The 21,361-nt window shown below is 41.7% G+C and overlaps 1 protein-coding gene across 5 annotated transcripts in view; it reads left to right on the forward strand.

The window, feature by feature from the left end:
- The window catches only part of LOC124805364 (importin-11), a 176,231-nt gene that overhangs the window by 110,999 nt on the left and 43,871 nt on the right, over positions 1–21,361 (forward strand). For all 5 annotated transcript variants that reach the window (XM_047265914.1, XM_047265912.1, XM_047265917.1 and 2 more), the window contains exons 13-14: positions 3,160–3,352; positions 3,895–3,974. In XM_047265914.1, the coding sequence (XP_047121870.1) occupies positions 3,160–3,352; positions 3,895–3,974 (273 nt within the window). The remainder of the gene's footprint in view (positions 1–3,159; positions 3,353–3,894; positions 3,975–21,361) is intronic.

Here is a 21,361-nt window from a genome sequence, read left to right on the forward strand (position 1 = left end):
ATGTAAAGCCCTACACCCCATTGTGCTATTCCTGCTTTGACTCCTGACAGGTAGACCTTGTATTCTCTTCTTTCTCACCCCTTACCCAAATGTCACTAACAGCTAAAACGTCCAGCCCCATCTTACTTGCAGCCTCTGCCAGCACTACCTTCTTCCCAGAGTAACCCCCATTGATATTAATAGCTCCCAATCTCATTACCATTTGTTTGCCAAGTCGTATCTTAGGAGTCCCTGGTTTGTCAGTTAGAGGTGGGACTCCGTCACCTCCAAAGGTCCGAGGCATTTTGCTCTGATTGTTGCCAGCATCATATTTAAAGTACCAGGGAAGCAGGTTGCTAGCCTTACTTGCCCCGAGTCCCATTGGGTTTTACCCCTAACGGCTGAGGGACTAACCGGTGGATTTGGTAGTCTTTGCCGTATGAGCACAAAGGTGACCACGACTCAGAATATGTCCGAGATGCCCAGCCTTATTCCAAAGTAACTGGTATCCCGACTGTCGGGACCACTTACTTGGCCACTCATACGTTGCCCGTGGTTCATGAACTATGACATGACTACAGGAACTAACACCATGAACCACGCAGTAGAGTAATGACTAGACAGAAAGACAAATCCCAGTAGAAATCCTAGCATAGCATACGAGATAATGAATTTAACGATGAAAGGCGAAAATACAATATCAAATCATATTAATGTGACCACTGATCAAAAGCCAGAATAACCACATTTCCTATGGAGTAGCGTGGACTGCTGTGAAACGTGCAGGAAGAGTGTCAGTGAGTTTCTGGAAGGTACTGACAGGGATATGGGGCCACACTGACGCCAGTGCCATGACCATGTGCACTGGGTTTCTTAGTTAGAGATCAATGGCACAAACAGCCTGATAAAAGTTGTTTCTCAATTGGGTTTAAATCCAGGGATTTTGGTAGCCAGGGGAGTATGGTAAACTCAGCCTGGTACTCTTCGAGCTATGCATGAACGCTCCAAGCTGTGACACACATTACATTGTCCTAAGGTAGTTTCATTGTGCTGAGGGAAGGAAACTGCATGCAGTGCTGGACTTGGTCCCCAGTGATAGATGCATACTTGTTTGATCAATTGTCCTTTCTAGAACAACGGGATCTGTAGAGAATGCCATGAAAACATTCCCCAGACCATAACACTGTTGCAGAGTGTTTGCTTTCATGTTTCACTCCATACTCTCCAACAGCCATCTGCCCAGATGGAGCATAAAACATGATTCATAGGCCACCTGGCATCACTCAGTGGATGTCCAGTTGCAGCATTGGCATGCATGTAAATTCTGGCCTTTGTTGCCAGGAACCACAGTCAGTATGGCTGCATGAACCAAAGACCTGGTACAGAGGCCCATACACAGCATTTTTTTCCTGAAAATTTGTTTTGGAGACATTCTTAGTAGCCTTTTGGTTCATTCAGTTGGTCTGTTGCTCTACAGTTGCACATCTGTTCACCCATACACATCCCTGTGGCCATCATTCGTCCCTGTCATCTATGGCCAGTGGTGCACCACAGCTGCCTCGGCACCAGTTACAGTTAGTGCCATTTTGCTGCATGTGCTATATTTTAATCATGATGATATGCAAACAATTTACAGACTTAGTCATTTTCAAAATGCTTCCACCCACAGCACGAAAACCAATGAGCACGCCCTTTTGGACCTCAGATAAATCATTCCACCTTCACATTATGTAAAAAACTGCACTGTTTTCCACATTCCCCCAACGTGCTTTATATACCATCCACTGCTAGTGCTGACACCTGCTGTGTGTGAGTACTTATTGAATGTTGATGTCAAACGTAGGTGGTGGTCACATGTGACTGGGCTGTATATGAGAAAGCAGTAAATGATCAAACAATGGAAAATCCAGGATGGAATGTAACAATATTGTGAAAGGAAAATTGCCACTCACCATACAGCGGAGATGCTGAGTTGCAGATAGTCACAAGAATAAGACTGTCACAAATAAATAAAAATTGCGGCCATTAAGGCCTTCGTCAACAATAGATGTAGAGGAGGGCACGCGCGCGTGCATGCACACACACACACACACACACACACACACACACACACACACACACACACACACACACACACACACACAAAAAAAAAACCATGACCACGACCACAGTTTCAGGAACTAAAACCACACTGTGTGTAGCAGCAACGATGCGCGATGGGAGTGGCAACTGGGTGGGAGTAAGGAGGAGGCTGGGGTGAGGAGGGGGAGGGATAGTAGGGGGGGGGGGGGGGGTAGGCAGACAGTGAAGTGCTACAGGTTAAATAGACGGCAGGGGAGATGTGGGGAAGGGGGGAGGGGGGGGGGGGGACGTGTGTGTTAGAGTGGCAACTTTCCTTTTCATAATAAAGAAGTAAATGAAACAGGCAAAAGGGAAGTACAAATTACTAAAAAGGAGATTGCAAAAAAGTGTGAAGTAACAAAGGAGGAAAAGCCAAAAGACAAAGTTATAAGACCATACATGACTATAGGATATACAGATACCATTTATAGGAAAATGAGATACTGGTATAATCTGTACATTGAGTGAACTTCAAAGGAAAACAAGCATAAACTTGGAAAGTGAATCGAAAGTTCAGGGAGGAGAAATAGAAACATAAAGTTCACCAGCAGTATTGTAATTATGTCAAAGATGGCAAAGTACTTGGAAAATCAGTTGATTAATGGAATTTTTCATATCTTGAAAAGAGGTAAGATGAATTTCAGCATAAATAAATTAAGGCTAATGTAGAGTTATTAAATTATATCGGCTGATGTTGAGGGAATTACACTGGGAAATGACACACTAAAAGTAATAGGTAAGTTTTTCTATTTGGGCAGCAAAATAACTATGATGATATAAAATACAAACTGGCAATACAGAAAAAAGTATTTTTCTGAAATTGAGAAATATGTTAATGTCAAATGTAAGTGTTTGGAAGTCTTTTCTGAAAAAAAAAAAAATTACACATGATGTAAGCTGTGTTTGCAATTGTTTCTTTCCCCCAGTGTCTTTAAATTATCTTGTGAAATCATCATTATTATTATGTTGCACATTTCGTGTGTATGTGCATACCATCATTTAGTATATAGAACATTATAACGCAGATTATCCATGCATATCATCACCTATTTCAAATAGGCACTTGGCAGTGGAAGCGAAACTCTGCACCCATTCTTGCTGCCTGTCATTCAAATGAGTACAGATGTGCAACAAGATTGCCATGTGTATCTCATGGAAGACGGACTGGAACTATGGTTGGCTGTCCTAGAGAATACTGCTACAGCCAGTCCAGATCTTCTGCAGCTTTTCAGGAATATGCCTCCTCTGCTTGGTCAGTACACAAAATACAATACTGGTGTTTTGTTTTTGGTTTTTTTTTTTATTAATGTGTTTAATGCTTTACTAATTGTAAGTTGCTAATCATTTATTTTGTATTGTCAAATTAAGAAAACCAGTATAATTTTTGTTATTTCAAGTAGTTTCTCAATAACTGCCAAATATACATCTAATTTGTAATTATTTTCTCTACATTGTAATGGGTAAATTTCAATTATCTTAATGTTCAATTACAAGTAAACACTTCTTTTAAATATCCATACAGTGTTCATTCACTAGTTGCGGAAGTTCCAATCAGTGAGTATAATACCTTGAACAGCCAAATAACCAGTGTACCTGTCCTATTTAAAAGTAAGGAAATAAAGATTTTTTAAATTGTGAGTAGTCATAGTGAACTCTAGGTGCAGTTACACAGATTGAATGTAAAGGCTACTGCTTAGTGGTTTTTTAAATATGGAAAATGGGACACAATCATAATTTCATTTACTCATGCTTATTTTCGGTTTTATATTTTATCTTAACTTACTTTGTTCATAGAGAGCAGTTCAGAGAACCTGCGGACTTGTTACTACATCATACAAGCCAGTGTGCTGTTGGGTCCAGAGCAGTTCCTGAAGGTGAGTTTCAGTACAAGTATTGAAGGAATTTTACATTATGGTCAATTTTTCCCTCTCTTTTTTGTTAATGTTTTTTGCTTGACACCAGATCAGTTCTATAGCTGAATCACTTAGTATTTATGTTCATGTGAATGTGTTATTGTTATGATCTCCAATCTAAAGACTGGTTCCATTTAGCTCTCCCCAAGAATTCATCCTGAACAAGACTCATCATCTGTTCCTAAGTATTGCTAAGTATTGCAACTAAATCCATTTGAATCATCATACTGTAGTAGATGCTAGTTCTCTCTCTGCTATTTTTATCCCGGTGCTACCAAATTAGTTCTCCTTTAAAATGTCAGTATATGTCTCATCAACCTATCCTTTCTCTTAGCCGAGTTGCACCAATTCAGTTCAGTACTTTTACTTTAATTATCTGATATATACATCTAACCTTCAGCATTCACACATGACAGTGCCATAGGCATGCCAACCTGTTCATAGGCCATCTTAAGAACTTCTTTCTACCTTGAACAATTGTGAGTCATTGATTACCTCTGAAGAAATCACTCACCATATAACTGAGGCATTAATAAACAGACAGACAAACAAACAAACAAGAAGGGAAATCTAGTGTTTAGTGTGAACTCCTAACTGTGGTACAATTTGACATTTAGATTACTATGTAAAAACAGAAAGAAAAATCCGAGCATTCTGATGAACACAAGCATTCTGCATGTGTTGTATATAAGCTGTTTGTACACAGAGAATGAATGACTTACGAGTTTTGACTTTTTCAAAGTGGTAACATCACATGGGACTAGATCAGATCTATATAGGAAGAATATCAAAGCAACTGATATTAAACTCTTTACAAATTGTGTGCTGCCTTCTTGCAAGAGCCAACTATTAGATTTTTAACTTGGTTGAGTGGTGTAAAGAACCACAGTGATTTGAGAGCAGTGACTGCTTCTGGACACCAATCACAGTGTTTAAACACTTTCCTCTTGATGAACAAAATGCCAATTCTTCATTGTCGATGAACAGAGATTTTCATTTTGTGATAACCAAGTCCTAATCTGACTCTTATTGAAGTTTTCCTGGCATACTGAACACTCTGTGAAGTTTCAGGATTATAGACAGCTATCATTTACTTCTATACATGATATTTCAGCTGAGCATCTGAAGGTGACTTCCAGCTGTCATGTTGAAATACCATGCTCAGAAGGAAATGCCAGAAACTTAAAATTTCATCAGATACTCTCATCTTCAAACACCAAGTCAGGTGAAGAGCTGGAGTTGCATTCGGGAGGAGCAGGGTTATAATTCTTGTCTGCAATCCAGATATAGTTTACTCTATCGGAACTTGTTCTCTGTCCGCAATATTATTTTTGTTCATGGCACAACAAAACCTTTGTAACACCCACTTCTTGTTTCGTGACTGAAACATAATACTGTATCTTCTGCCATATGCTGAATCCAAGGCAGGGACTTGACTCTCCCTTTCCCCACTTGCTGGCTATGACACACTCTTTTGTTCCATTTTTATTGTCTTTCATGTTATTTGTTATATTTCCTATGTTCTTTGCTCTCTAGACTCCTTTATTGCATTGACCTCCCCTTTGTTTAGAAAGGAGTTTTTATTTTGTACAAACATTTAATGTTGGCTAGGGATCGGGTGTCTTTAAGCTGCATGCTGGCATGGTGTTGTACATCTTTCCTGAAAATGTTTTAACACATACCATTGTATGTGTTCCCAATGGCTCTCTTCATTTTCACCTTTGCCTGCTGATAAAAGTGTTATTTATTAGATCATTGCTTTATGCGTGTCTCATGCTGGCTTGGGCTCAGGCAAAAGGGAAGGGGTGAAGGAGGGGGGGGGGGGGGGGGGGGTGTTCCTCTCACTGCAGGTGAGTTCTGAGAGTTCCTCATCTGCCTCTGGCCTATGTACTTACGACATTCAGTGGAATGGGATAGGGTGGCAAATACTTCTGCTCACTCACTCTCGTTGTTTATCTCAGGGATGATCTCTTACCCCTTCTACCACCAGACACGTGCACTTAATACCTGTTAAAGTGCATAAATAAAATACTCTCAATGCTGCTGACCAACAAGTACAAATGTTAACCAGGGTATTGTGTAGGACGCTGAAGTCAAATGACGAATTGAAAGTGTGTGTTAAGCTTCTTAAAATTCTCAAGCTTTTGTTTGTAACTAAATACAGTTCACTGGTGGCATCTTCCAAACTGTTATGTGCCATTTTAATTATTGCTCGAGCCCCCAGTAATGATACTACACACACTATAAATTTTAATAAAGGTTGTTGAATGCTGAAGAACATCTATTGGTATTTAGTAAATCGATCAGTTTGCTAAAATACAGCCTAATCCTAATGATCTAAAGTTCACTTGACACTAACGGGAATTTCTAAGTGTCAGATGCCACAAAATATCCAAAGTCCCGATTAGTTTAAACACAGTTAAGTCCAGTGGCACTGTTTCAGAATCAATCACCTAAATGTTGTTAAAATGGAATCAGAGTCCCGCAGCTATGATTTCACTGCAAAGCACCATTTGCTTGCAAAAACAATCACCAAAAGACAACATGCGTGAAAAACCCACATCCCTACTGTGTTCTACACTGAAAATATCCTAAGGGATTCGTCGTGAAAAGTTCTATCTTTCGTTCACACACACATGATATTCGGCTAAGTTCAACACTTCTGGAACTGCAAAAGCTATCACCAACATGTGGCGTCGAGTAACACAGGTCCGGCTTTGGCAAAGAAGCACAGAACACTCTCCTGGAGCTTTGTGTCATCTCCACTTAAATACCTTCAATCCAAAATTCCCCGAGCTACGTAACATAACTGCTTTACATTGATCACCATTTCTTTGCATAACTTTGTACATAGAAGAGCAATCTTAATTCTGTTTTCGCCGTTATATGCATACTCACATTCTCATCAAAAAACATTTTCATTGCACAGATTTGTAGCTACAATTGTTTGTCAAGAATTAATGTTTTAATGTTTTGCAATTATCTTTGCAGAGTGAGAAAATAGTTTTTGTCCATTTGTGTAACTTACAGTACTTTATAAGGCACCACTCTCCGTATGGATCTGAAGTGCCCTTTCTGATGCACTGATCAGAATTAACATATATACAAAGGGTAAACAAGTATGGGCAAAGCTATGCAAAAATTATTAAAAACAAAGACAACACAACATATCATATAGTAATTGCAGATATCGCATACTTTTTTTACGGCACCCACTGTTGTACACTGCCCTGCTGTTCATGTATCTGTCTTGTATTATTTGTTCCAATTAATTATTAGCAACAAATTAATACAGTTGGTATTTTACCAACGAAAAATTAATGCTTCAAATTATACAAGTACACCAGACCTTTAAAATGAGCAATCGCTCTACTCTGTAGCTGCATTGGGTCAAGAGGTATAAATTATTCAGTAAATCGCACATATTACAGAGTTGTTTATTTAATATCTTTTTATATAATATTCACTTACATTGTCAGCATCTCAGCTGATTCATCCCAAACTTCTCTTTCATTTGCCGTATCGTACTTTACCATACTAATTTGTGTGTGTGTGTAATCAACACAAATGTGGATAAAGCATTGTCCTAAAACCGTCAGCTGTAATGGGGTAAACCCGCGTTTGATGTCATGTAACTGTCAGCCTTTTGAAACTGACAGCTCCATATGGAGTGATCTGCTGCTGAGCACTCAGTCTTCCATCCTGCTCTTGCCCGCTGCCTGGCTGTGCTGGCCTTGCCAGTTGCCATGTTTGCGCCCTGTAAGCAGAGCCCATTATCAAACTTGTCTCTAAATGACAACAAATGACTCATGTCACATACTGTCTTAATTTTATGCTGCTTTTTATTTTTCATTGAATTGCTTTAAATTCATAGCATTGTCAGTGTACTGGTAAAATGAATAGCAGAAACGTTGAGTCATTGACACCCAAACACAAAACAGAATGAAACTTTGCTGCTTTCAGAAGTTATTGTCACACTGTCATCTATGTGCAATGCTAAACTTCACACCACAGGCTGTTCACTCAACAATCTCACCATGTCCGTTACTAAATGATTAACACAGATAATGTTTATTTTAAGATAAAAATTATCAAAGTCGCTCTTGAAATAAACTATTGCACAATGTACCGAAGTGAGAACATGAGTAGTTATGTACAGTGTCATAATGCCATATTTTCCAAAAGAGTTCTTACATTGTGTCAAAATTGACAACCAATATGTTTTAGTTTTTTCATGCAAATGAAGTGTAATGTCAACGTTTCAAAACATCAACTGAACTAACCATTGACTCAATACAGGTGTTTAGTTTAAAAAGAAAAAGAATACCACCTTAGATGAAAATCTTGGACATTTAATATCCGCAAAGACTATTCAGGGACACTGTGACACATTGTTAAAAATCGGGAGGGCCCCAAAACAGTTGGAAGATATAAAGAAGAAGCAATCAAAAAGTTTCCGTTTGAAGACAGTACAGTCTAGAGGTAGTATGCCAATCAGATAGCCGGCCGGGGTGGCTGAACGGTTCTAGGCGCTACAGTCTGGAACTGCACGACCGTTATGGTCGCAGGTTCGAATCCTGCCTCAGGCATGGATGTGAGTGCTGTCATTAGGTTAGTTAGGTTCAAGTAGTTCTAAGTTCTAAGGGACTGATGACCTCAGAAGTTAAGTCCCATAGTGCTCAGAGCCATTTGAACCAATCAGATAACATCACAATAAGTATTGAGGCAATCATTCTGCTAATGCACCATGTTGAAAATATCCATTTTGTAAAACACCATGCCCTACTGTGTGAAAAAGTCTTAAATGCCTGCTGCACATTGTCATGTGACCGGAATTGTCTATCTTCAAGGCCTTTTTTTCAGGGACTGAAGGTGTGATAATCACTTCGGGAGAAATCAGTACTATAGGGTGGGTGCTCAGGTGTCTCCCACCTGAGTTTGTGTAACTTATGTGTTAGGACATTTGCGGAACAAGGATGTACCCATTTATTTCTTAGAAATTTAACATATGTTGTCACAAATAAAAGTAAAATGAAAACTTGCAGGTCTTCCAGAAGACACTGATGCCATTTCCACTTCTGTACATTAAACAGTTTGTGAGTTTGAGAGAGTTGAATAAAATGTAAGATGTCTTGTGTGTTCTGTGCAGAATGTGGCATCTCAGTGCTGTACCACCATGTGTTCCTGACATAGTAATTTTGAACAACATATAGAGCTCGACATACGGTCTGAAGCATTGCGCAACTTACCGTTTTTCTCATTAGGAAATTATTGCCTGAAATGGAAGAGGTGGGACATGCACACCCAGTTATTTATTTGCAGGTTCCATGGTTCATAATTGTGACCTTTCTGTGCTATGGAATGAGTCAGTTTTACAATTATAGCACATCTTCTCTGTAGAAAATATGGCAACATGCTGATGATTTACATAATTTCTTAAGTCTATTTACATGCATACAGCAATTTATACTTCAGTATGCTCTCTCTCTCTCTCTCTCTCTCTCTCTCTCTCTCTCTCTCTCTCTCTCTCTCTCTCTGTGTGTGTGTGTGTGTGTGTGTGTGTGTGTGTGTGTGTGTGTGTGTGTGTGTGTGTGTGTGTGGCTCTTACACTTACACTCCCTGTTGGTCTTAAAAGGCCTTGAACGTTTGTATGTAGGGATCTTGAGGGGGGGGGGGGGGGGGGGAGACAGTAATGAGGAGACCAAGATACCAAATCTTTCATCACGTTACATATGAACTACCACAGTGAAGCATATTTTCTTGTAACTTAAAACAAAACAAAAGTATTTGTGTGCATGACTCACTAAGTTACAAAGACCAAATATAGTAGAGCTCAGACCATCACTAATAACATGTAGTTACTAGATGTTAATCTTACAAACCAAAAGTTGCTTCTCCAGAAAGTAAAAGACTGGATATAGGAAGTAAGCGGTAATTTCAGGAGTGAGTGGAAGCAGTTGGGAATCTTAGACTGAGAAAGTGATAGCAGGGCAGATGAAAAGAAATAAAATGATTGTATAGGAATATTGGGTGGGAGACACAGTCTGAGGTTGAGGTTGATTGGCCGCCTAGTGCAAGACTATCTTATTAACACCACTTCAGCTACTTGTGCATCAATGAAGTTGAGATGAAAGGACAACACAAATACCCAGTCCGCGAGTGAAGAAAATCTCTGACCCAGTCGGGAATCTGGTAAGGGACACTGCAATGTAGGTGCAGTGATTTTGACCACTAAACGACAAGCTACGCTGCCATGTAGAGATGGTGACATTAATCAGTAGACCATGAGCTGTGGACAGTAGGGCATGAATGTAAAAGTATATATTACAGTAGTGCTGTTAATACTACCATAAACTGTGTATCATCAATTATAGTTTCTCGAGGTTTCTTGAACTTGTATGGTACATACGGCAGGGCTATCAAAGAAACGGTGCAAAGAGAACATGAAACTTAAGAGTTTCATTGGAAATGGTTGGTTACTTTTACTAACTACATTCAAAAGTGACATATGAGCATATTAGCAAAGGCAAAGAAAGGATTTAAAGAAGAATGCAATGTACCAGGTGTTTAAAATTAAACCGACAGTGTTGCCAGTGCTGTGGTGCAGGCTGTATACATCGCAGTATGCTGAAATGTCGTACTTATTTTCATTAATTGGTGCACTCGTGGAACATAATGAGAAAAGCAATAGTTCCACTTTCTGCCACCAGTTGAAAATATTCCACTTTAAACAGTCAGAATGTGATGTGGGTGCAGGAAAAGGGGAGGAATAATCACACACATGATAACAATGGTTCTGGCACGTTTATTTGGATGTGGTCACAAGTTACAAAGTGTGTTCTGTATGGTCTCCAGATGTGGCTGCATACTGTATCAATAATATTACACTGTCTACAGTTGCTCACAGCATAACCGGTGTAATCAGAGTGATATGTCATCATATGCTGTTCTTCAGATCAGATAGACCAATCCCCAACATATCCCCACAACCAAAAGTCACATGGATTTAGGTCAGGGGATCTGGAAGGCCACAAATCTTGAAATTACCTAGAGGTGATACAGTTGTCACCTAGGGTTTCTTGAAGCAAATCTTTCACCTGGCGTGCGACTTGTGGTGTCACCCCATCCTGTATGAAAATAGTGGTGTAGACACAATTGTTTTCTTGCAAAGCTGGACTCACGTGTTTCATGAGGAGGTTCTTATAATGTGCTATTGTCACTGTACACCTAACAGGCCTGTGAGGTGTCATCTCAGTGAAGGAAAACGGACTGAGAATGAAGGAGGTTGTGAAACTACATCACACAGTCACTTAAGCGTATTGCACAAGTTACAACATGTCTTCCATGTGATCTCCTGAGTCAGCAACATGCTGCATCCATAACGTGGCATCAACAGTTGCTCACAGCATATCCAGTGCAATCAGATGGATGTTGGTGCACAAAATGTGGTGGAGTAGAACCCCATATGCAACAGTTCTGTGGATTCACACAGCACTGTGCAGAGTAAAATGTGCCCTGTTTGTCCAAAGAACATTCTCCAGCCAAGTCATTAATTCCGAGTGTGCTAAAAAACGAAGGGAAAAGTCGCAGCGTGTAGCCTACATTTGAGCTTCATTTGGTGCACATTCTGAATCTTGTAGGGATGACAGTGTACAATGCTCCACAAAATCTTTTGAGAGAGACGATTCCTGTGACACAGCTGGAGCACTAGTTGCAAAATTTAAGCATGGGCTGCGCAGTTGGCTATAGCTGCAGCAACTTCATCATCAACTGCCATGGGAATGGGCCGCCTCCCTCTCCCTGCTGCACCACGTAATTGACCGGCTTCTTCAAATGAACATGGGGGCCGTTCACAGTTGTTTCTGTCAGCAATATTTGTGCAGTATATTGCTGCTATTGTTGTCAATGTGATAAAACAATTTTACCAGCACTGCATGGTTTTCTCAATAGCCATAGCATTTCGTTCAGAAAACTTCAGCCTTCCAAACCCCTTACACCAGCAGTCACTTCACGAAAGAAATCAACACACGTGCCAAGTAACAAACAACATACTTACATCAAAACAGGAAACACCTCACATTCTGACTGCTTTCAGCACCATATTTTCACCTGGTAGAAGGAAATGGAACTGTTATTTCTTACTTCATACTCAGCAAGCCCACTGATTAATGAACATAACTATGATGTTTCAGTGTGTACAGCCTGCACTACAGCACTTGGAACATTGTCAGTGTAATTATAACCACCCAGTATTTCACTCCTTTCTGTGTCAGAGCTTGATTCACCAGATAAGTGCAGGTCATTTTTGCTTCTAGTATTGTACTAAATAATATTTGAGAATTTTTCTATTAGTCTAAAACTCAAATGAATTGCTGACAGCATATTTCTTAAATAAATAGATATACTGTGAGGCTTTGTTTAATATCCCTGCCTCCTTAGTTAGATGCATAAAGGTGTGTGTGTGTGTGTGTGTGTGTGTGTGTGTGTGTGTGTGTGTGTGTGTGTGCGCACGTGCGCGCGCGCGAGCGTGCGTGTGTGTAGAACTTTCTACACTGCTTATTATCCTTTGCTGATTCACTGTTAGTCAGAGATGCACTATTTTTTCAGAGTCCAAAACTTGAAGAGTTTGTTTGTATAAAACATAATTTACTATTTTTTCCTCATTTGATACTTGTTTGCTTGGCTTGGCAAAATAACTTGTGTCATGTGCTGGAAGGACCAGTACTGCTTCACAATAGGGTCCTTGATCAAACTTGGAATGTTTGCATACAGATAATGTGATATCCCGCAGACAGCTATGTAAAAAAGCCTTATTGTAATTTTGTGATCAGGTTGCCTAATAGGAACTGAACCAGGCATGTTGTTTATTCAATTAAAACATAATTTCTCTAATAGAATATTGATTGAAATAATGAAATTCTACAGCAGAACAACTCAGTAGATGTTATCTAATCATTTGAAAATATTATCTGCCTATTAAAAGTATATATTTTAGATGCCTGTGGTGGATGACCTCTTTAGCGGCAGGGTCACCTCTTGCCATGACCTTTGGCAAAACCATGGCGGTGTTGACATTTTACTCAGTAGCGATTAAAAATACTGACTTTACTGCAGTGTAGTTGAAACTTTCTTTTAAACCTTGTGCTGGACCGGGACTTGAATCCAGAACATTTGCTTTTCACGGGCAGCCTACTGTAATATACAGGCATGACTCATGAGAGGAGAGGGGTAATGGAAGTAAAGCTGTGAGGTTGGGTTGAGAGTCCTGCCTTGATAACTAAGTAGAGCATTTACCAGCAAAAGGCAAACATTCCGGGTGCGAACCTTGATCCTGACTACTGGTTTGATGTGCAAGGAAGTTCGAAATGAGCGCACATAACGTTTCATAGTGAAAATACGTTCTGGTGTGTGTAGTTGCCTTCATATTTTTGAAATATAATTGTAATTTAATTATATTATTAAAAAGGATAGTTGCTACCCGCCAAATAGTGGAGATGCTGAGTCATAGATAGGTACATAAAAATGCCGTATTGTAATCTGTCTGGGAGAAAGTTGGTGTTGTGGTATTCAATCTGCAGACTGGTTTGGTGCAGGCTGCTGTGCTAGTCTCTTCATCTCTGAATGACGTAACAACTTAGATCCATTTGAACTTGATTACTCTATTCAAGCCTTTGTCTCCCTGTACAATTTTTCCATACCTCAGGATCTGAACTATCACTGATCCCTTCTTTTAGCCAGAATGTGCCTTAACTTTCATTTTTCCCCATTCAGCTCAGTACCTCCATATTTGTTATTCAATATTCCCATCTAATTTTCATCATTCTTCTGTAGACCACATTTTAAATTTTCCATACCTGTCTTGTCTGAATGGTTTATTGAAAATGTTTCACTTCTGTACAAGGCCACATTCTACACAACCATCTTCTGAAAAGGTTCCTGACACTTAAAATTAATATTCGATGTTGAGAAAGTTCTCTCTTTCAGCAACGCTATTCCTGTTATTGCTAATCTGAATTTTACAACCTCTCTACTTCGGCCAGTATCTGTTATTTTGCCTGGCCACACACCAAACCATATCTGCTATTTTTAGTGTCTCATTTCATAATTTAATATCCTCAGGAACACTTTATTTAATTCGACTACATTCCATCACCTTTGTTTTACTTTTGTCAATGTTCATCTTACCTCTTTTCAGGGCACAATTCATTACATTCAACTGCTTTTCCAAGTCCGTTGTCATCTTTAATAGAATTATAATATCAGCAGCAAATCTAAGAACTATAACTTCTCTGAGAACATTATCTCCCCATCCAAAATTTCTGCTTGCTTATCCTTTACAGCTTGCTCGATATACATATAGAATAACATCAGGAGTAAGGTACCAGCTTGAGTCACTCTGTTTTCAATTAGTAATTTCCTTTCATCTCCTTTGACTCTTTGTACCTGCAGTCTGGTTTCTGTACAAGTTGCATAGCACTTTTCACTCCTTGTATTTTTTCCCTGCTACCTCCAAATTTTCAAAATGTGTTTTCCTGTCGACATTCTCAAAAACTTTCTCAAAATCTGTAAACTCTATAATTGCAAGTTTGCTTTACCTTAACGTGTCCTTTAATATAAATCGTAGGATCAATATTGCCTGGCATGTTCCATCATTTCTCCAGACCCCAAAATGATTTTCCCCAACAAGTTTTTCCATTCTTGTGTAAACAATTCATGTTAATATTAGTCCAGTAATATTGTATATGAAGGTAGTATCTGTTCTCGAAAGAACAGTTACCATTAATGACCATGCAGCTTTTGTTAGAATGAAATGATAATTAAATGGTCACCCTAGCTGCAAAGAGGCGTTGATATACTTCATAGGGGACATGTTGAAAATGTGTGCCCTGACCGGGACTCGAACCCGGGATCTCCTGCTTACAAGGCAGACGCTCCATCCATCTGAGCCACTGGAGGCACAGAGGATAGAGCACTTTCAGGGATTTATCCCTTGCCCGCTCCCCGTGAGACTCACATTTCCAACATGTCCACACCACTACATTCGTAGTGCGCCTAATAGATGTTTGCCCATCATACTCATTACTCGTGGCAGATTAATCTACCAAGTCCCGTAAGAGTTTGGGCATAGCGTGTGCATTCGCACATGAAGGTCAATGGCTGGGAAGCCATATTTTAACTATCGGTGACTCAGATGGATAGAGCGTGTGCCATGTAAGCAGGAGATCCCATGTTCGAGTCCCGGTCGGGGCATACACTTTCAACATGTCGTCTATGAAGTATATCAACGCCTCTTTGTAGCTAGGGTGTCCATTTAATTATCATTTCATTCCAGTAATATTCACACCTGTCAGTACATGCTTTCTTTAGAATTGGAACTATTACATTTTTCCTGAAATCTGAGGATATTTCACCTGTAACAATATTGTTAAAAGGAAGGCTGCCACTCGCCATATAGCGGAGACGCTGAATCGCAGCTAGGCATAAAAAAGGACTATCACAAATAAACTTTTGGCCACAAGGCCTTTGTCAAAAATAGATGTCACACACTCCATGACTCCTGTCTCTGGCAACTGAAGCCACACTGCGAGCAGCAGCACCAGTTTATGAGGGGAGTTGCAACTGGGTGGGGATAAGGAGGAGGCTGGGACGAGGAGGAGGAGGGAGAGTAGGGGACAAGTGGGAGACAGTGAAATGCTGCTGGGGAGCACGCAGGGACGAGTTGGAGAGAGGGTAGGGCAGCTATGTGCAGTCAGGAGGTTAGATGGAGCGCTAGGGAGAGACCGGGGGGGGGGGGGGGGGTTAGGTAGCAGGAAAGGAAAGAAGTAAAATGACTGAGGACTGATTGCAATGGTGGAATGAGGGCTGTGTAGTGCTGGAATGGGAACAGGGAAGTGGCTGGATGGGTGAGGGAATGACTAATGAAGGTTGACGCCAGGAGGGTTACGTGAATGTAGGATAAATTGCGGGGAAAGTTCCCACCTGTACAATTCATAAAAGCTGATGTTGTGATCCCAGAAAACCAGCAGGATCTCCAGGCACTCCTCAAATCCTTAGCCCATCCCAAAACCTCTCCCTGGACTCCCATCTCTCTGCTCACCCCTACCACACCCCGCACTCGTACCTTCTGCATGCTTCCTAAAGTCCACAAATCCAACCACCCAGGATGCCCCATTGTGGCTGGTTACTGTGCCACCACTGAGAGAATCTCTGCTCTCACAGATCATTTGGCACCGGCTGTGAAGCAGTCATTGAAATGAAGGTTTTCATGTTGGGCAGCGTGCTCAGCAACAGGGTGGTCCACTTGTTTCTTGGCCATAGTTGGCCAGTGGTCATTCATGCAGACAGACAGCTTGTTGGTTGTCATAACCACATAGAATGCAGCACAGTGGTTGCAGCTTAGCTTGTAGATCATGTGACTGGTTTCACAAATAGCCCTGCCTTTGATGGGATAGATGATGTTTGTGACCGGACAGGAGCAGGTGGTGGTGGGGTGATGTATGGGACAGGTCTTGGTCTTGCATCTGTCTGCTGCTCGTGGTCTCGCAGTAGCATTTTCGCTTCCTGAGCACGGGGTCCCGGGTTCAATTCCCAGCGGGGTCAGGGATTTTCACCTGCCTCGAGATGACTGGGTGTTTGTGTTGTCTTCATCGTTTCATCATCATTCATGAAAGTGGGGAGGTTGGGCTGAGCAAAGCTTGGGAATTTGTACAGGCACTGATAACCTCGCAGTTGAGTGCCCCACAAACCAGACATCATCATCATCATCATCATCATCATGTCTTGCATCTAGGTCCATTACAGGGATATGAGCCATGAGGTAAGGGATTAGGAGCAGGGGTTATGTAGGGATGGAAGAGTATACTGTGTAGGTTCAGTGGATTGTGGAATACCACAGTGAGAGGGGTGGGCAGGATAGTGGGGGGGGGGGGGGGGGGGGACATTTCAGGGCATGACGAGAGGTAGTCAGAACCCTGGCAGAGAATTTAGTTCAGTTGCTCCAGTCCTGGGTGGTACAGAGTAAATGAGGAGAAAGCTTCTCTGTGGCCGGACAAAGAGACTTCAGGAGGTGGTGGTGGTGGTAGACTGGAAAGACAAGGCACGGGAGATTTGTTTTAGTACAAGATTGGTAGAATAATTACAGTCTGTGAAGATTTCAGTGAGACCATCTGCATATTTTGAGATGGACTGCTCGTCACTGCAGATAATGCAAGTTATTGATACTAATACGACGAGTGCAATGTCAGCAGATGCGGCTTTGATCGCACACACAGACATGACACAATCCATAATTCAGTGAGTGTGGTGGGCAGGGCTTGCTCCCAAACACAGTAGCACAAGCTTTAGATTTAGTTGGAGGCCACTGATGTACTGTGGCTGTTTTCCGGTGGTACCTGCCCCCTGTTCTGTCAGTGCAAGTGAAAGCTGCATTGCAGACAAGACACTTATCTCACACGTGAATGGCACAGTTACTAGCTGCACTGGCATCTCAAAGGCTTCTTCAAGCACAGCTGTTGTCAGTGAAAGTCTGACATTCCTGAAGGGGTTAATCTGGGCCTGGAACCAGACAGATATGGAGGTGGACGTCACCACGAGGGGACAACCTGACACAGTCGCATCCACAAGGAAACACCCAAGCGGCGTCTTCCGAGGTGACCTCCACAAAAAAGCCGCTGCCTCTAAAAGTAAGGTGCACACGAAGAACAAATCTGCTGCCTTGGGCATGAAGGCTGCCAAAGGTGACCTCCCCACCGAGGACAGTTTCCAAGTCCCAAGTAGGAAGCACACTGCCAGGGCAGCTGCGCTCACACTGGCACAGCCATTACTGACTGCAAACAGCTGTGTCACGTTCACTGACATGCCAACCGATGAGGTCAGTGCACAATCGAGTAGATCAAAGATGGCCGCACCTCCTCCCACTGTTACACAATGGTCGAGTGATTTTAAGAGCTTTCAACAGCTCTTAAATAGTACAGCGTAGTCTTAAGTCATCTGTCGTGATTAAGGGGAGTTAGAATGGAAAGCAATTTTTTTCATGTTTTCGGATTTTTATCTCATTATAAAATTTGCAATTTTCCGAATTTTATATATATACGTTACTGGCCATTAAAATTGCAGCACCAATAAGAAATGCAGATGATAAACAGGTGTTCATTGGACAAATATATTATACTAGAACTGACATGTGATTACATTTTCACGCAATTTGGGTGCATAGATCCTGAGAAATCAGTACCCAGAACAACCACTTCTAGCGTAATAACGGCCTGAGCATCATCGAGTCAAACAGAGCTTGGATGGTGTGTACAGGTGCAGCTGCCCATGCAGCTTCAACGCGATACCACAGTTCATCAAGAGTGATGACTGGCGTATTGTGACAAGCCAGTTGCTTGGCCACCATTGACCAGACGTTTTCAGTTGGTGAGAGACCTGAAGAATGTGCTGGCCAGGCAGCAGTCGAACTTTTTCTGTATCCAGAAAGGCTCGTACAGGACCTGCAACATGTGGATGTGCATTATCCTGCTGAAATATAGGGTTTTGCAGGGATCAAATGAAGGGTAGAGCCACAGGTCATAACACATCTGAAATGTAACGTCCACTGTTCAGAGTGCCGTCAATGGGAACAAGAGGTGACAGAGACGTGTAACCAATGGCACCCCATACCATCATGCTGGGTGATACGCCAGTATGGCGATGACGAATACACTCTTCCAATGTGCGTTCACCACGATGTCGCCAAACACGGATACGACCATCGTGATGCTGTAAACAGAACCTGGGTCTTCCAGAAAAATGATGTTTTGCCATTCGTGCACCCAGGTTCGTCTTTGAGTACACCATCGCAGGCACCGCTGTCTGTGATGCAGCGTCAAGGCTAACCACAGTCACGGTCTCTGAGCTGATAGTCCATGCTGCTACAAATGTCGTCGGACTGTTCGTGCAGATGGTGGTTGTCTTGCAAACGTCACCATCTGTTGCCTCAGGGATCAAGACGTGATCCAGTGAAATTTTTTTAAGTGCTTTATCTGAAAACTACCTTGAGCAGTTAAACAGAGAACCGACTTGTGGCGATAACATATTAGACCTTCTGGTGACAAACAGACCCGAACTATTTGAAACAGTTAACGCAGAACAGGGAGTCAGCGATCATAAAGCGGTTACTGCATCGATGATTTCAGCCGTAAATAGAAATATTAAAAAAGGTAGAAAGATTTTGCTGTTTAGCAAAAGTGACAAAAAGCAGATTACAGAGTACCTGACAGCTCAACACAAAAGCTTTGCCTCAAGTACAGATAGTTGAGGATCAGTGGAAAAAGTTCAAAACCTTCGTACAATAAGCGTTAGATCAGTATGTGCCAAGCAAGATCGTAAGAGATGGAAAAGAGCCACCGTGGTACAACAACCGAGTTAGAAAACTGCTGCGGAAGCAAAGGGAACTTCACAGCAAACATAAACATAGCCAAAGCCTTGCAGACAAACAAAAATTACGCGAAGCGAAATGTAGTGTGAGGAGGGCTATGCGAGAGGCGTTCAATGAATTCTAAAGTAAAGTTCTATGTACTGACTTGGCAGAAAATCCCAAGAAATTTTGGTCTTATGTCAAAGCGGTAGGTGGATCAAAACAAAATGTCCAGACACTCTGTGACCAAAATGGTGCTGAAACAGAGGATGACAGACTAAAGGCCGAAATACTAAATGTCTTTTTCCAAAACTGTTTCACAGAGGAAGACTGCACTGTAGTTCCTTCTCTAGATTGTCGCACAGATGACAAAATGGTAGATATCGAAATAAACGACAGAGGGATAGAGAAACAATTAAAATCGCTCAAAAGAGGAAAGGCCGCTGGACCTGATGGGATACCAGTTCGATTTTACACAAAGTACGCGAAGGAACTTGCCCCCCTTCTTGCAGCAGTGTACCGTAGGTCTCTAGAAGAGCGTAGTGTTCCAAAGGATTGGAAAAGGGCACAGGTCATCCCCGTTTTCAAGAAGGGACGTCGAACAGATGTGCAGAACTATAGACCTATGTCTCTAACGTCGATCAGTTGTATAATTTTGGAACACATATTATGTTCGAGTATAATGACTTTTCTGGAGACTAGAAATCTACTCTGTAAGAATCAGCATGGGTTTCGAAAAAGATGGTCGTGGGAAACCCAGCTCGCGCTATTCGTCCACGAGACTCAGAGGGCCATAGACACGGGTTCACAGGTAGATGCCGTGTTTCTTGACTTCCGCAAGGCGTTTGATACAGTTCCCCACAGTCGTTTAATGGACAAAGTAAGAGCATATGGACTATCAGACCAATTGTGTGATTGGATTGAAGAGTTCCTAGATAACAGAACGCAGGATGTCATTCTCAGTGGAGAGAAGTCTTCGGAAGTAAGAGTGATTTCAGGTGTGCCGCATGGGAGTGTCATAGGACCGTTGCTATTCACAATATACATAAATGACCTTGTGGATGACATCGGAAGTTCACTGAGGCTTTTTGCAGATGATGCTGTGGTGTATCGAGAGGTTGTAACAATGGAAAATTGTACTGAAATGCAGGAGGATCTGCAGCGAATTGACGCATGGTGCGGGGAATGGCAATTGAATCTCAATGTAGGCAAGTGTAATGTGCTGCGAATACATAGGAAGATAGATCCCTTATTATTTAACTACAAAATAGCGGGTCAGCAACTGGAAGCAGTTAATTCCATAAATTATCTGGGAGTACGTATTAGGAGTGATTTAAAATGGAATGATCATATAAAGTTGATCGTCGGTAAAGCAGATGCCAGACTGAAATTCATTGGAAGAATCCTAAGGAAATGCAATCCGAAAACAAAGGAAGTAGGTTACAGTACACTTGTTCACCCACTGCGTGAATACTGCTCAGCAGTGTGGGATCCGTACCAGATAGGGTTGATAGAAGAGATAGAGAAGATCCAACGGAAAGCAGCGTGCTTCATTACAGGATCATTTAGTAATCGCGAAAGCGTTACGGAGATGATAGATAAACTCCAGTGGAAGACTCTGCAGGAGAGACACTCGGTAGAGATGGGGGATCCGCTCCTGAACTGATTCATAGAGTTGAATCTTTCAAAGGAGTGAACAATCAGTGATTCAGAAAAAAAGAACGGTGGCTCCAAACGTTTCCCACAGCAGAGAGAGAGAGAGAGAGAGAGAGAGAGAGAGAGAGAGAGAGAGAGAGAGAGAGACGGAGCATATCAGCGGCACCTCTGCTGGTCAGAGCACACTGCACGCCACACAACACAGCCAGCGCCGGCGTCTCCACTGCTTCTACCTTGGCTGCCTGCATTGTGCAGTGCCCCATTGGATTTTGTGTTTCACATATGCCGTGCCGTC

The sequence above is a fragment of the Schistocerca piceifrons genome, chromosome 7 (genome assembly GCF_021461385.2).
Source record: "Schistocerca piceifrons isolate TAMUIC-IGC-003096 chromosome 7, iqSchPice1.1, whole genome shotgun sequence".
NCBI classification, from domain to species: domain Eukaryota; kingdom Metazoa; phylum Arthropoda; class Insecta; order Orthoptera; family Acrididae; genus Schistocerca; species Schistocerca piceifrons.